Genomic DNA, 16,918 nt, shown 5'->3' with positions numbered 1-16,918 from the left:
CAATACACACAGCGCTAATGGAACTCTCCTCCTCCTCTCCTCAATACACAGCGCTAATGGAACTCTCCTCCTCCTCTCCTCAATACACACAGCGCTAATGGAACTCTCCTCCTCCTCTCCTCAATACACACAGCGCTAATGGAACTCTCCTCCTCCTCTCCTCAATACACACAGCGCTAATGGAACTCTCCTCCTCCTCTCCTCAATACACACAGCGCTAATGGAACTCTCCTCCTCCTCTCCTCAATGGAACTCTCCTCCTCCTCTCCTCAATACACACAGTGCTAATGGAACTCTCCTCCTCCTCTCCTCAATACACACAGTGCTAATGGAACTCTCCTCCTCCTCTCCTCAATAATCCAAGCACTAATGGAATTGAGTCCTAGAAACTGTGTGTGTGCGTGCGTGTGGGACTATTTCTCTTTCCATCAGAGTTTGGTTACAACAGTCCATGACAACACATGCAGTAACACTAATCAAATATAATGACAGAAATGGAACAGGGTGAAGCTCTGGACTTTATGCCAGGACATGATTAATATAGACACATTATTAAGTCCCAGAATCCATACCAAATGGCACCCTATTCCCTATATAGGGCCCATAGGGCTCTGGTCAAAAGTAGTGCACTATATAGGGAATAGGGTACCATTGGGGATGCTTCCCAAGTTGAGAGCAAATTGTAGTTGTTATTGATATTAATCTTATGAATCGTGAAAAATGTCATAATAAATGTTATTGATTCAATTAGGAGGCTTGGTTAACGAGCTGCATATTTCTCCATTTCTGACTAATCAGATCATTCTTTCTTTTTTAAAGAAGAACATTGTTAGTTTTTCTCTCTCTCTTCTCTCATGTCTCTTGTCTCTCCAAGTCATACTTACATGTATCTCTCTCTGGGGGTGTAATTGAATGATTCTTAGTGTTATAGAATGATTCTTAGTGTAATAGAATGATTCTTAGTGTAGTTGAATGATTCTTAGTGTTATAGAATGATTCTTAGTGTAATAGAATGATTCTTAGTGTAGTTGAATGATTCTTAGTGTTATAGAATGATTCTTAGTGTAATAGAATGATTCTTAGTGTAGTTGAATGATTCTTAGTGTAATAGAATGGTTCTTAGTGTTATAGAATGATTCTTAGTGTAATAGAATGATTCTTAGTGTAATAGAATGATTCTTAGTGTTATAGAATGATTCTTAGTGTTATAGAATGATTCTTAGTGTTATAGAATGATTCTTAGTGTAATATAATGGTTCTTAGTGTAATATAATGGTTCTTAGTGTAATAGAATGATTCTTAGTGTTATAGAATGATTCTTAGTGTTATAGAATGGATCTTAGTGTAATATAATGGTTCTTAGTGTAATAGAATGGTTCTTAGTGTAATAGAATGGATCTTAGTGTAATAGAATGGTTCTTAGTGTAATAGAATGATTCTTAGTGTTATAGAATGATTCTTAGTGTTATAGAATGATTATTAGTGTTATAGAATGATTATTCGTGTAATAGAATGATTCCTTGTGTAATAGAATGATTCTTAGCTCCCAGCTCTGTTCTCATGAGTCGGTATGACATCACCCCCACTCTTGCCCTACTCTCTTCGTCTTATCTTTTTCTCTCTCCCTCATCTCTCTCATTCTTTCTCTTTCTATCTCTAATTTATTCTGTCTGTTGTTTACACCTGTCTCTCGTCTGTTTCAGTTTGAAGCAGCACCAGAGATGTGTTGAGTCGGCCGGTCTGTGACTTCTGTGGATATTGTATATATATATATAATATGACATTTGTAATGTCTTTACTGTTTTTAAACTTCTGTATGTGTAATGTTTACTGTTAATTTTTGTTATTTTTCACTTTATATATTCACTTTGCCAAAGCAAGTGAGGTAGACAACATACAATGTTAACACATGTTTCCCATGCCAATAAAGCCCTTGAATTGAATTGAATTGAATTGAGAAGAAGCAGTTAGAGAGAGACGGACTGGAATTGTGACGTCATCGTGTGCCGTTTGTGACGTCACAGTGCAGAGGAGGAGGTGTGACTGGTTGGACTAAAACAGAAACAGACATAGCGATGATGTCACATGCACAAACTTTTTCTGCAAAAAGAGTTCAATGATGTCAGTCACCCATAGAAATTGACAAGAACACTTCTCACACTTTTTTGGTTGATGATATTACTAGTTTATCAGGTGTGTCCTGCGTTGCATATAATCGATGCGATTGGTTATTATTGCTCCAATGTGTACCTAACCATAAACATCAATGCCTTTCTTAAAATCAATACACAGAAGTATATATTTTTAAACCTGCATATTTAGCTAAAATAAATCCAGGTTAGCAGGCAATATTAACCAAGTTAAATTGTGTCACCTCTCTTGCGTTCATTGCATGCAGAGTCAGTGTATATGCAACAAGAGAGCAAGCACACGTTGACACGTTGACAGATGTGCGCCATAAGGAGCAGCCTGGTGATCTAGAGGCCGGAGAGCGAGCACACGTTGACAGATGTGCGCCATAAGGAGCAGCCTGGTGATCTAGAGGCCGGAGAGCGAGCACACGTTGACAGATGTGCGCCATAAGGAGCAGCCTGGTGATCTAGAGGCCGGAGAGCGAGCACACGTTGACAGATGTGCGCCATAAGGAGCAGCCTGGTGATCTAGTGGCCGGAGAGCGAGCAAACGTTGACAGATGTGCGCCATAAGGAGCAGCCTGGTGATCTAGTGGCCGGAGAGCGAGCACACGTTGACACGGTGACAGAAATTACATCTTTATAGATGTTTTGTATTTCTATCAAGTCAGACCTTGAATGGCGACTCAAAGCAAAGGTTGTAAAAGTATACTACACATTTATAGAATAAATCATATCTACTGTTATGTATCTGTGACAAACGGTGAATTAATTATTGATTTTTACCATTTTAAATGGCTTTTGGCAAATGTCTGTTGAATGTTTGATTAATATCTGTTGAATGTTTGATGGATGTCTGTTGAATATCCGAATGTGTGAAAATAAAACCAACTTTACCTCGGTTTCCATGTTTGGATGTGTCGTCACTATCTTGTTCGGCCGTAGATGGCTATTTGAAGAGATCCAGAAAGGCTATTCAAGAAATGTACACTGCTCAAAAAAATAAAGGGAACACTTAAACAACACAATGTAACTCGAAGTCAATCACACTTCTGTGAAATCAAACTGTCCACTTAGGAAGCAACACTGATTGACAATAAATTTCACATGCTGTTGTGCGAATGGAATAAACAACAGGTGGAAATTATAGGCAATTAGCAAGACACCCCCTATAAAGGAGTGGTTCTGCAGGTGGTGACCACAGACCACTTCTCAGTTCCTATGCTTCCTGGCTGACGTTTTGGTCACTTTTGAATGCTGGCGGTGCTTTCACTTTAGTGTAGCATGCGACGGAGTCCACAACCCACACAAGTGGCTCAGGTAGTGCAGCTCATCCAGGATGGCACATCAATGCGAGCTGTGCCAAGAAGGTTTGCTGTGTCTGTCAGTGTAGTGTCCAGAGCTTGGAGGCGCAACCAGAAAACAGACCAGTACATCAGGAGACGTGGGAGGCCGTAGGAGGGCAACAACCCAGCAGCAGGACCGCTACCTCCGCCTTTGTGCAAGGAGGAGCAGGAGGAGCACTGCCAGAGCCCTGAAAAATGACCTCCAGCAGGCCACAAATGTGCATGTGTCTGCTCAAACTGTCAGAAACAGACTCCATGAGGGTGGTATGAGGGCCCGACGTCCACAGGTGGGGGTTGTGCTTACAGCCCAACACCGTGCAGGACGTTTGGCATTTGCCAGAGAACACCAAGATTGGCAAATTCGCCACTGGCGCCCTGTGCTCTTCACAGATGAAAGCAGGTTCACACTGAGCACATGTGACAGACGTGACAGAGTCTGGAGACGCCGTGGAGAACGTTCTGCTGCCTGCAACATCCTCCAGCATGACCGGTTTGGCGGTGGGTCAGTCATGGTGTGGGGTGGCATTTCTTTGGGGGGCCGCACAGCCCTCCATGTGCTCGCCAGAGGTAGCCTGACTGCCATTAGGTACCGAGATGAGATCCTCAGACCCCTTGTGAGACCATATGCTGGTGCGGTTGGCCCTGGGTTCCTCCTAATGCAAGACAATGCTAGACCTCATGTGGCTGGAGTGTGTCAGCAGTTCCTGCAAGAGGAAGGCATTGATGCTATGGACTGGCCCGCCCGTTCCCCAGACCTGAATCCAATTGAGCACATCTGGGACATCATGTCTCGCTCCATCCACCAACACCACGTTACACCACAGACTGTCCAGGAGTTGGCGGATGCTTTAGTCCAGGTCTGGGAGGAGATCCCTCAGGAGACCATCCGCCACCTCATCAGGAGCATGCCCAGGCGTTGTAGGGAGGTCATATAGGCACGTGGAGGCCACACACACTACTGAGCCTCATTTTGACTTGTTTTAAGGACATTACATCAAAGTTGGATCAGCCTGTAGTCCGGTTTTCCACTTTAATTTTGAGTGTGACTCCAAATCCAGACCTCCATGGGTTGATAAATTTGATTTCCATTGATAATTTTTGTGTGATTTTGTTGTCAGCACATTCAACTATGTAAAGAAAAAAAAGTATTTAATAAGAATATTTCATTAATTCAGATCTAGGACGTGTTATTTTAGTGTTCCCTTTATTTTTTGGAGCAGTGCATTTTGAGTGCATGGGACCACACTAGTTCGGTTCGCCTAACTGACTTCGGCTAGACGCCGGCCGAACTGACGCATGCGGATGCATTTTCCCTGTCTTACACAATTTGTTACACACTGTTATGATGATGATTATAGATATGTCTGTGGAGGAGGAATGGCACATGGATGAATTACACTCCTGATGGCTTCTTCCCCTCTGCTTTGAGCAGGGTTGCCAGGTCCATATGAAATGACAATAACCTCTTAAAAACCCTCCCACAGGTTCAGAATACTAGGTCAACATTTCTGTTGCAGCAAGAGATGATTTGACACATTTCTCTAATAAACCCTTTTCCCCCACAACGTTAGCTAGCGAATTAAGAAGGAATATCGACGTAATTTGTAACAACAGAATAAAAGTTTTCAATTAAAACTATTATTATTGGGAGCTTAATAATACGCTCCATGACATGGCAACCCTGGCTTTGAGGTAAGCACACGCGCCGATGACGTCAATGTCAGATCACACCTTGTACACTGTGTGATCTAAACAGTTGCTGACGCGTCTCTCTCAAAGCCTGTGATTGGTCAGAAGGGGGTCGCCCCGGTCGAATAGGAGGGGAGTGCTGTGTCCCAAGTGCTGCTATTGGTTGTCGAGAGAGAGAGCGAGACAAAGAGAGAATGAGATAGTGAGAGAGAGAGTTCATTGTGAGGGCTCAAGCGCACACTACACAGAACAACTTTGTTTGCTTCTCGTCTTTGACAGCAGAAGAAGGCTACTATAAAATAGCGGATAATGTCAATTTCCATATGGAATTCCATATCTGCGAGGTAGGCTACATCTCCTCAGAGCCTGAGCAGGTGTCAGATTTTACTGCGTTCACTTGCTGAAGGGGTAAGAGTTTATAATCTCTATGATGCTGTCACGCAGCAAATCCGCTTGACTAATAGCTCATTGATTTTGTTGTGCAGGTAACGTTATATGTTGATTTACAACATGTCATGCTATTTTATAAGCATTATTTGTACGTTATTGGTAGGCATACTATAAGCAAATATGTTCGATCGTGAAACTTGCGGCCTGCAGCAAACTGTTCGCAAAATGCGCGCCTATGGAGCAGATTGCGCTTCGCTGCTGGGTGGGAAGGTCAATTATAATTCCAGGCATAACTAGGCATTCCCGCATTTCAGTGGCTGCCCCTGTGACTGTCAAGCATAATAATGATTGTTGGTACTTGATGTAGGCTATTATCTATGATATTCATCAAGTTACTCATTATGTAAACAATTGGTCATTTTATATACTACTTATAATTACATGATTTTACACTAGGTTTACTAATCTTAGCGCATCAGACAGTGTCATGCTTCATTGTATCTGTGGCCAGCCCTGTGTCTATGAAAATGAAGCCATGACCTCCGCCTGATAGACACCACCCTCTCATTAAACGTTGCTTTGTTTAAACTTTGCTTTCACCTTTTTTTTGTCAACATCAGTATTTCAGACAGTGCCAGTGTTATACTAATATAAGTGCCTTGTAATATAGTTGAACTATAAGATAATGTCTCACTGTTGCTTAGTAACAACACAAAGGGCCTCAGTCCAACATCCACTCTTTATCCCTTGTTGGAGTCAACAACCAGCTTTTAAACGTTCTGTTCTCCCCTCCTCTCTCTCGCTCTCTCCCTCCTTCCTCTCCCCCCCCCATCCCCCTCTCTCCTTCCTCTCCCTCCTCTCTAAGCAGGCTTACACTGCATGTGTGCATGTGTTTCCTTGACAACCTACAGAGTGTGTTTGGCTACATCCCAAATGGCACCCTATTCTCATGTAGTGCACTACTTCTAACCAGGGCCCAGAGTGCACTATATAGGGAATAGGGTGCTATTTTGGGATGCAGACATTGTGTGGTCTGAGGCTCAAGGATAATGCTGTCATCCCACAAAACAGACTATCTAGGTTGCTGGGCAGTTGCCAGCCCAGGTCAGGGGCTAGCGACATTTAACTAATGGTTGATGTCTGTTTGTTTGCAGGTGCTGACGGAGTTGTCTTGGAATCCCTCTATTCTTTCAATCCATCTCTCATCAACCTCATCCCTCCCTCTCTCCTCCTCACCCCTCCATCTCCCCTCTCTGAGGGTTATGGAGGACCCGGAACCCCCCTCTGTGGAGGAAGGTCCGTCCCTGCTCTGGCAGCCTGAAAAGAGGCGAAGCAGGAAGTCGGGATGTTCCAACATCTTCGCGGGGGTAAATCTGCGTCAGCTAAGACGGCTGTTCCATGTGGCCGGGGACCGGGACCCAGAGCAGCGGGCAAGACTGGTGTGGGGCAGAGAAGAGCGAGACAGAGGGAGAGAGGGAGGAGAGGAAGAGGAGGAGGAGGAGGGAGAGATGGATGCAGGACTGGCCCAGGCGTTGGTGGGTTTCAGGGTGAGAGCCAGAAGCAGGAGTGGTATCAGGACGGAGGGACACAGAGAACCCAAGTTGCTGAAAGCATTTGGACACCTCAGGTAGAGAGAGAGGAGGGATAGAAGGGAGAGAAAGGAGTTAGAGACAGATGGAGAGAGAGAGCACAACGAGAGAAGGAAAGAGGAGGCAGAGAGACAGATAATTAAAGAGAGTGGAAACCAGGTCAAGGGTATTTGGTCTGGCATCAACAGACAGATCAGCTCAAATCCTTTAACTACATCCTCCACCTGACTAGATAGACTCCACATTTAACTTACGTTTAACTGACAGATCGATTAAATTAGTGGTAGTCAGGCTTCTAATAATCTCTATGGTCTCTTCTATCCCATGTCAGTGTTTGCACATCTGAGGCCCTATGTATCAAGCATCTCATAGTACTGATCTTGGATCAGATCCCCCATGTCCATCTAATCTTATTCTTTGTGATCCAAAAGGCAAAACTTGATCCTAAATCAGCACTACTACTTTGAAAGCTTTGATACATACAGGCCCTGAAGCAACCACATAGGTAGAAGCAGGGTTGGGCCTGAAATACCACTTCCAGATATGTCTCCACTGTGACTTTGTTTTAAAGAGAATTCCCTCTCTCCTTCCCTCCCTCCCTCTCTCTTCCCTCCCTCCTTCCATCTCTCTTTCCTTCATCCCTCCATCCCTCTCTCCTTCCCTCCCTCTCTCCTTCCCTCTCACTTTCCCTTCTCTCTATCCCTCACTCTTTCCTTCCCTCCCATTTATGCTCTCCCTCCCTCCCCTATTCACACTCTCCCTCATCTCCTTCCAGGATTAAGGAGGGTTTGGACCACCCTGAGGACAATGAAGAGGAGGACCCCAGTAATATTGGAGAGCTGGACCCCCTCCCTGGTGGGTCAACAGGTGCAGAAGGGGGCGCCCCGTTGACGGACGCACAGAGGCCCTCAGAGAGACCCCATCTGGAGAGGCTGGGGGCCGCGACGAGGCAGGAGGGAACCAGGGACCCAGAACGCTACCTCCATCGCATTCTACACTGAGCCAATGGAGAGAAATGAGCGCTGGCCTGCTGAACTTAAAACATGTCGTAAAGCTGCTCTGTGATTGGTCCTTTTTCCATTCACACCAATCAGAGCGAGGTGTCATTCAATACAGAGTTGCCATGTGTGGAGTTGAATGAAGTACGTTTTCGACCATACTGTCAACCTAACCTTACTTGTCGAGACGTCACTTTTAACCAAAGGAAGGGAGAGAACTGGCAACATCACAATGACTGTTTGAGAACATTATCAATCCTGCTCAGTCACTGTTCACTGACTGATCAGAGCAGACAGACTGATCTACAACACTATTGGCAGGTGACTATGGCTGTGTTCGAGAGCATCAAAACGACTGCAGGCAACTGTCGAATCTACAAATCACCTTGCATCAAATAACTCATTATTTGTAGATCAGTCGGTCAGTTACAATTTGCCCATGATACATTGCGGTTTTGATCCTCTCGAACACGGCCTGTGTGTGGTCCAAAAATCCCAAAGGCATGGACTTCGTAGAAAAGCCAGTAACACTAGAAATGGTTCTCTCTATAACAAAGCTATACCTGGTAGATGTCCTACAACTAAACCTGAAAGGACTTGGACAGGTGTAAACAACATGGGAAGACATTTACACAGCTTTAACTGTGATGTAAAACACAGGACAGTTGTCACTCTGTACTGAAAGTGGTCCAACAGTGGACTAATGAATAAAACTAAGATTTAGTTTGAGTGAACTATCCATTTAAGGGTTATGGTTGACACATAAACATGCAAATCTGTCAAAGTAAACTTGCATATATGAATTTGTGTGCATAGGTTTGTCTAACAAGTAGATGAATGTCCTCACCAAATAACGTGAGGGGAAAATAAGAGTCTTCGCTCTAAATAAAAACACATTTATCAAAACAAACGACAAGATACATGGTATTAATGTAATACAGTTGTGTTATAATCTTTCATTAAATATATTACATACAAATTATACAGTGCAAATGTCACAATACATTTCAGGTCAGTTAGAATCTGTGGCAACAGCAGGAAGTCCTGATAGTGTGTTTTCAAAAAAACGTGTCCATCTTTCTCCCACAAGAACAAAAAAATTTTTTTTTAAATGACCAGAAATCAAAGTAAACAGAAGCGATGGGAGACATCTTAAATGTGTTTGACTACAGAATGGCGGAGAGGAAAATCTGATCTACTTTTCCCCTCGTCGTTTCTCCAAATGTGGCCCCCTAAAACGTCAATGCGCTGCAGTACCTTGCAGTTCCTCATCCGAAGACAAAGGGGGCAGTAGAGAGCCATGAGAGCAATGAGTCCGCATGGCTGCTGCTGTCCACAGAGTGGCCGTCATAAGGAATGCAACACCACTTCTCACCCAAACCGGGGGAGAGAGAAGGAGAGAGGCTTTAAAACTGCAGTGGCTGAATTAAGTGTCTGTTTCCCAAATGGAACCCTATGGGCCCTGGTCAAAAGTAGTGCACTAGGGAGTAGGGCTCCTTTTGGGACACCTCCATAGAAAGGGAGTTTACTAAGCCCATCATATAGACTCCATTCCTTATAGGAAGATATATCGTCATCATCTTCTTTGACATCCACACAAGGCACATAGACAAACAGACGGAGGGATATGCGTTCTCTTCCTTTTGTCCTCAGTCCTCCTCGTCTTCCTCAGTCATTCTCAATACCGTCTGTGTCCGTTGGGGGTAGGAGAGGGCAGGGCTGGGGTAGGAGAGGGCAGGGCTGGGGTAGGAGAGGGCGGGGCTGGGGTAGGAGAGGGCGGGGCGGAGAGGGCGGGGCTGGGGTAGGAGAGGGAGGGGCGGGCGGAGAGACTCCTCACTCGTTTGCCCTTTACACATATACATTTGACGTACACACTTGCTCACTCCTCCTCCTCCTCTACCACCGGGTGAAGAAAGGTCTCCTGCTCTGGAAGCTCTGTGTGTAAGACTCACTGTTGGCCCTCTGTGGTGCTCTGGCTGTTTCTACTATAACTGGAGGCATCTGGACCAGCTGGAGGGGGGTCTTACTGTTCTTCAGAGCCTGGCTGAGGTTCAGGATCTAGGGTGAGAGAGAGACCGACAGGTTGGTCACTCTTCATAAGGGCATGACATCTGTGATGCATTGTGGTTCAATTGTGACTGACTAATCTACAAAGAATGAGAAGTTATTTCTACATAAATAGTTATTTCTTCAATTAGTAGCTCAACATTTATTTGCTTCAAATCACTGAACACAACCAGCGCTTACTAGAGACGGGCTTCTATTTCCTTAATGCGCACAGCTTTTACCCAATAAAAAGGTTGAGAAGACTACCACGCGGTTTATTGTGAGCAGTATAAACATTAGAGTAACACATCCATCGCAGGTTAGACTTGCAGAGACTAGACTGCCTAGTAACCCCAGAGTTCATGTTTCTGCACCATTCTCACACTCATTCAGTCTCTCGTATCGGCTGTAGTTGAGCCGACCACGTCAAACCACACTGCTGTCTCATCCAATGAGGTTACTCACCGACTTTCACTTGTAAACAATTCATCTAGACCCGGCTTTTATTTGCTGAAATGTGTGCCGATTCCCAGGCTATTAAAAATGGACAGGCGGCGTATTGAGACTCTGTGTTTAATTGAAGTTTTCCGGGATATGTTATTTAAAAAGAGGCATGGCTTATTTAAAACATACCTGTCCTCTCATAACAGCTATCTGCCTGTGGAACTGCCCTCTGTCGAAGCCTGGGTCTTTCTACAACACACAGGTCAAGGGTCAAAAATACTCAAATAGAAACACCATCAAAGATTGGATAATCAATTCCGTTTGAAGTTGTCTCCCTCCCTCCTCCTCCTCCTCCTCACCTTAAACAGTTCGTACAGGTCTTCCTCCAGATCTTTGATAAAGTTGGGATCAGCCAGTTTGGGAAGAACCAGCTCTCTTATCTCCTGGGAGAATGGAACCTTGGCTTGGGACAGCCACGCCCAGTAGAACGGGTCTACGATTGGTCAAAAAATGAACAAACTTTAGTGAGAAATGCAATGATTGGTCACAGCGAAAGTGCATTTCTATAGGGTGCTCTGTGATTGGTCAGTGGGAAAGTGCATCTCTACAAACTGCTCTGTGATTGGTCAGAGCATCTCTACAAGCTGTTCAGTGATTGGTTGAGGAGGCAGAAGGCGGTGCTTACAGGCTCTCCAGGAGTCGGGGTGTTTGAGAGGGAAGGCCAGTCCGTTGTCTATAGCAGCTAGTTGGATGATAGGATCCTTCACTACTACCCAGTCTGTGTCCTGGACAGAGAGAGTGGAGGGGAGAGGAGGGGTGATAGACAGAGAGGTGGAAAGAGAGCACTCTGAGTCAGACATAAGTGCATAAGAGTACACCCCCCCCCCCCCCAGAACAGACACCGAAAAAGGAACAGACACACACACACACAAGGTTTCAGTGCCTGTTCTGGTGTGTGGGTGTGTGGTTACCCTGTTTCCCTGGTCCATGGGACAGTCATATTTTAGAAGCCAGTTATCATTTCCCCGATCTGTGGAGACAGAGATGTGTTAGATTTTAATTCACCTTCCACATCACTATTTCTTAAAGGGATTGACATGTCACATATTCACACAGCTGTCAGCCGGCCTGCTTGTCTTTCTTCACCGTCATTGCCTTGGTTACGTACCGGTGTTCCTGATGATGTAATCGAGGACCACCAGCCTCTCAAACTGTAGTTGCATCTGTCTGTTGGTGTTCTCTGGCAAGGGGTCTGCCTCAAACCTCCGCAGCCAGAAGTCTGCATCCTTAAAGCCCTCAACGAAGATCTGGAACGAACCCAACTGGAGGACAGGAGGGAGAGAGCGAGACAGAGAGAGAGAGTGGGAGAGAGAGAGGGTGGGAGAGAGAGCGGAGAGAGAGAGGGTGGAAAAGAGTAAGAGAGAGAGTAAGAGAGAGAGTAAGAGAGAGAGAGTAATCAAATCTAGAGGAAATCACAGATCATAATAGAGAAGTTTTAGAGTAAAGTCTCAACTTTAAAACTTTAATCTGCTAAATCTCTTTACTTCAATTAAGGATTCACTTTAAAAACCCTTCATCCTGCATTTCCCTCTGGGCGGCCTGTAGTTCAAGAATAGTATGTGAACTAAGTAGTGTACTATAAAGGGAATAGGGTACCCTTTGGAACACAACCAGGAAGCAGCAGACGTACCTTGGGAGGCAGGCCGATCCTGTGGAAGTGTTGTCCCACTTTGGGTACCTTCTCCAGAGCCAGCCTCTTACCCCTGGACTTGACCCGGTCTATAGCGTTATAGTTAAACGTCTCACTGGCCAGGTACACCACCTAGTGGAGAGATGGGGTGGGGGGCAAGAGGGTGGAGAGAAGGAGAGGGTGAAGAAGATGTAGAGAGAGAGGACAGGAGAGAGAGAGAGTGTGTGTGAGTGAGAGTGAGAGAGTGAAGGAAATCAAGAAAGAACCCTGACGCAGGACCTCCCAGTACCTGTGTGTGCACCTGCGTGCCTAAGTGTGTGTGTCTAACCACTACCTTGGCACCGGGGACTGTATTTAGTTTCTGATCGCACAGGCTTCAGACAGACTACCCTGGTTCAGTGTGTGTGTGTGTGTGTGTGTGTGTGTGTGTGTCTAACCCCTCCCTACCTTGGTCCTGGGTACTATGTTAAGCTCTAGTTTCTGGTCCACCAAACTGGCCCCAGCCTCAGACAGATAACCCTGGTTCAGGACTAGACAGTCCCGTCCAAAACAGCAGGGACAACACAGCTTCTGGAGCCACTTGGTCCACTTTGGGTTCAGCTGACCATAAGGCTCCTCGTTCTTAGGCTTGAACACACCGATGATCTTCTACAAAGAGAAACAGAGAGAGACAGAGAGAGATTTAGGTAGGCATTTTCTAATTGCAAACTCAACTGTGCTGTGAGCAAATCTAACATTGGTAAAAGATGGGATGAGTGAAGTTACAATATGCAGAGGAGACAGGGAGAAATTTCTCCACAGGTGCTGCATGTTAACTACTACCATGCTTCATACTGTAACACTGTTCTGTTCACTACTACCATGCTTCATACTGTACCAACACTGTTCTGTTCACTACTACCATGCTTCATACTGTAACACTGTTCTGTTCACTACTACCATTCTTCATACTGTACCAACACTGTTCTGTTAACTACTACCATGCTTCATACTGTACCAACACTGTTCTGTTAACTACTACCATGCTTCATACTGTACCAACACTGTTCTGTTAACTACTACCATGCTTCATACTGTACCAACACTGTTCTGTTAACTACTACCATGCTTCATACTGTACCAACACTGTTCTGTTAACTACTACCATGCTTCATACTGTACCAACACTGTTCTGTTAACTACTGTGCTTCATACTGTACCAACACTGTTCTGTTAACTACTACCATGCTTCATACTGTACCAACACTGTTCTGTTAACTACTACCATGCTTCATACTGTACCAACACTGTTCTGTTAACTACTACCATGCTTCATACTGTACCAACACTGTTCTGTTAACTACTACCATGCTTCATACCGTACCAACACTGTTCTGTTTTATTTTACCTTTATTTAACCAGGCAAGTCAGTTAAGAACACATTCTTATTTTCAATGACGGCCTGGGAACAGTGGGTTAACTGCCTGTTCAGGGGCAGAACGACAGATTTGTACCTTGTCAGCTCGGGGGTATGAACTCACAACCTTCCGGTTACTAGTCCAACGCTCTAACCACTAGGCTACGCTGTTAACTACTACCATGCTTCATACTGTACCAACACTGTTCTGTTAACTACTACCATGCTTCATACGGTACCAACACTGTTCTGTTAACTACTACCATGCTTCATACTGTACCAACACTGTTCTGTTAACTACTACCATGCTTCATACTGTACCAACACTGTTCTGTTAACTACTACCATGCTTCATACTGTACCAACACTGTTCTGTTAACTACTACCATGCTTCATACTGTAACACTGTTCTGTTAACTACTACCATGTTTTATACTGTAACACTGTTCTGTTAACTACTACCATGCTTCATACTGTAACTACTACCATGCTTCATATTGTACCAACACTGTTCTGTTAACTACTACCATGCTTCATATTGTACCAACACTGTTCTGTTAACTACTACCATGCTTCATATTGTACCAACACTGTTCTGTTAACTACTACCATGCTTCATACTGTAACTACTACCATGCTTCATATTGTACCAACACTGTTCTGTTAACTACTACCATGCTTCATACAGTAACACTGTTCTGTTAACTACTACCATGCTTTATACTGTACCAACACTGTTCTGTTAACTACTCGACTGGCACAGGAGCATGTTTCATGGCAGAGCAGATATCTGCGCTCATACACACAGGGTCGGTACAATACTATAGACAGACCTGGCTCAATTCCGGTAGACAATGTGCTTGTTTGGAACTACACATACAGGAAGTGAAATCTGGTGGATTCCCCCACACGTCAGGACTTCCAAAGTCCACAGAGACACTTCCATTTTTAACCAACAAATGTGACCGCATCGTGGAGTTTCAGATGATGATAAATGTTGGGTAAGTTGATACTAGTACCGGTCTATGTCTGTGCACCAAGTCACCATAGTTTGCTTCTCCCTCATGTTTCTATCCAAAGATTAGATTTTGGTTAGAATTCTCTAGACTGGAGCTCAATCAAATAGAAAGAGCACTATTTTCCATCCCAACAAACCTCGTGACAATTCATCATTATTACCAAGAGTGTGTGGGTGATTACAACCCCATGAGTTCAGCGTCACAATGACTGATTGCCGATGCAGACGGATAGACAGTGTTGCGTGAAGCTGTGTGGGAGTGTACGTGTGTGTTCGGGCTCTGGTCAAAAGTAGTGCACTATATAGGGAATACAGTGCCATCTGTGAGTCATTGGTCCCTGCGTTACACCAACACACACAAAGTCTATCCACGAGTCGAGGCCAACACATGACATGAGAGTGAGTAGAGGGCACTAGGCTCCTCAGCTGGTGTTGCCAGAGTGATACAGCTGTTCCAGATAAGAGATTGGCTAGACTGTAACTGGGTCAACTCTACTGTATGGAAGTACAGTCGATAAACAACACCAGAACGGGGCCACATTGGAGAGAGCAAACAGGACAATGGAGGTTGAAGTTAGACACCGGTTTCCCCAGGCGGTTTCTCCGTTGGGAGGATATATTTACAGGTCATACTGAAGGAAACAAACTAGAGGCCTTGTCCACTTTTAGGGTACAAAGTGAGATGGGAGGAATTTACCTGCAACAGTGAAGCCTTCTGGACAATAAAAAGACGCACAAGACATCATTACTCAAGGATGATAACTAATGGACTTGTCAATCTCCTTGTTGTCATTCATAAACAATAAAACAAAGTGTCGTACTTATCTTTGATATATGCTAGCTAAATATGACGACATGCAATCCATAGCTGTTCAGGTGACCTAGCTAAATCGATCGATTGTGATCTCCTTTCAATGCTTTTCACTCTTTCTTACCCCTTGTGAATCTTTGACAAAGTAGCTGCCGCTGGATCCCTGGTAGATTCTCTCCGGATAGATCCCTTCGTCGATGGCGCGTTCCGCCTTGCGGATGATCTCTCGAAACTCGGGATCCTCCGAGAAGTCGTTTCTATGCGGATCCCGCGGTGAACCTCCTCGGTCCCGGTCCAACAACGGCTGTCTCTCCCGGCTGCGCTCCGGACTCCCGGCCGGGATGCGAACCACCGAGCCCGGCGTGCCTCCAAATCCGCCCCGGGGACTGGTGGGCTCGGTGGGGCAGAAGCCGAAGTCGTTGGAGTCCCGTAGCGGGGAAACCAACGGACTAGTTTCGTCCATACCGGGGTACTCGGGGGAAAGATAGGTAGAGAGAAAAGGGGGAAAGACGAAGGGATGAGCTTTTGTGTTCAGGATATTTACCGATAATGTAACGTCACCGTTGTCAATAAAAACAAATCAGCTGACAGTTAGCTTCCGGGAAGAGGCGGGCCCAGTTGGTGATTGTTGGAGTGTTTGGCCAATCAGAGCTATCATCCGGCCGTCAAGGTTCTTTGTGCACGTAACTATTGGCTGGAATCATAACGCCCCCTTGAAGCACGTGACAAACAAGTGCCACACAATTTAAATACAAGACAACGAATCAAAACTCTTTATAAATCAGTGGTATTCAAACGTTTTCATCGGGGACTGATGTCCATCAGATTTTCCACTAATGCTCCTTATATGACACATCACTGTACTCTTCTGTAAACTGGCCGTATCTGTATACCAGTCGCAAGACCCACTGGTTGATGCTTATTTATAAAACCCTCTTAGGCCTCACTCCCCCCTATCTGAGATATCTACTGCAGCCCCTCATCCTCCACATACAACACCCGTTCTGCCAGTCACATTCTGTTTAGAGGTCCCCAAAGGACACATCCCTGGGACGTGTTTTTTAATACATTTTGACGACCACACTGCAGTTCCCCCGGAACACCACTAGGAGTAGCGACCTCGACTTTGAATTTAATTTAATTGAACCTTTATTTAACTAGGCAAGTCAGATGATGGCTTTTGAAAGCACTGAAAATAAGTATTGTATTAATAACATATCATTCTATCAATAGCCTACTATCAGTCATGGAAGAAGACTGCTATAAGGTTCACTTAATGCAAAATGCGTATAGCCCTATAATAAGCCAACTACAGGTAGTCATTCTGTAGAGGTGAGATGTTTACATTGTGTGCAAGCAGCATATAGCA

The 16,918-nt window shown here is 44.8% G+C and overlaps 2 protein-coding genes across 3 annotated transcripts; one reads left to right on the top strand and one right to left on the bottom strand.

The window, feature by feature from the left end:
* Positions 1–5,351: 5,351 nt before the first annotated feature.
* Positions 5,352–9,054, top strand: avpi1 (arginine vasopressin induced 1). 2 transcript variants are annotated; one of them, XM_046310531.1, is made up of 3 exons: positions 5,352–5,575; positions 6,712–7,184; positions 7,922–9,054. In XM_046310531.1, the coding sequence occupies exons 2-3, from the start codon at positions 6,820–6,822 to the stop codon at positions 8,145–8,147; spliced, it is 591 nt and encodes a 196-aa protein (XP_046166487.1). In that variant the 5' UTR covers positions 5,352–5,575; positions 6,712–6,819; the 3' UTR covers positions 8,148–9,054. The 2 variants fall into 2 exon arrangements, with proteins under 2 accessions (XP_046166487.1, XP_046166484.1); XM_046310528.1 differs by having other exon boundaries at positions 5,355–5,511.
* On the bottom strand, positions 9,025–16,154 carry pi4k2a (phosphatidylinositol 4-kinase type 2 alpha). Its single transcript, XM_046310452.1, has 9 exons — positions 15,674–16,154; positions 12,772–12,972; positions 12,325–12,456; positions 11,803–11,956; positions 11,606–11,664; positions 11,320–11,419; positions 10,994–11,127; positions 10,824–10,883; positions 9,025–10,202 (listed from the first exon to the last, which is right to left on the bottom strand). Exons 1-9 carry the CDS (start codon positions 16,010–16,012, stop codon positions 10,041–10,043), a joined length of 1,341 nt encoding a protein of 446 aa, XP_046166408.1. The 5' UTR covers positions 16,013–16,154; the 3' UTR covers positions 9,025–10,040.
* Between the last annotated feature and the right edge of the window lie 764 nt (positions 16,155–16,918).

Source organism: Oncorhynchus gorbuscha, linkage group LG18 (assembly GCF_021184085.1).
Source record: "Oncorhynchus gorbuscha isolate QuinsamMale2020 ecotype Even-year linkage group LG18, OgorEven_v1.0, whole genome shotgun sequence".
Classification (NCBI taxonomy): Eukaryota; Metazoa; Chordata; class Actinopteri; order Salmoniformes; family Salmonidae; genus Oncorhynchus; species Oncorhynchus gorbuscha.
The sequence above is the reverse complement of the archived record's forward strand: the minus strand, read 5'-3'. Positions and strand labels throughout refer to the sequence as shown.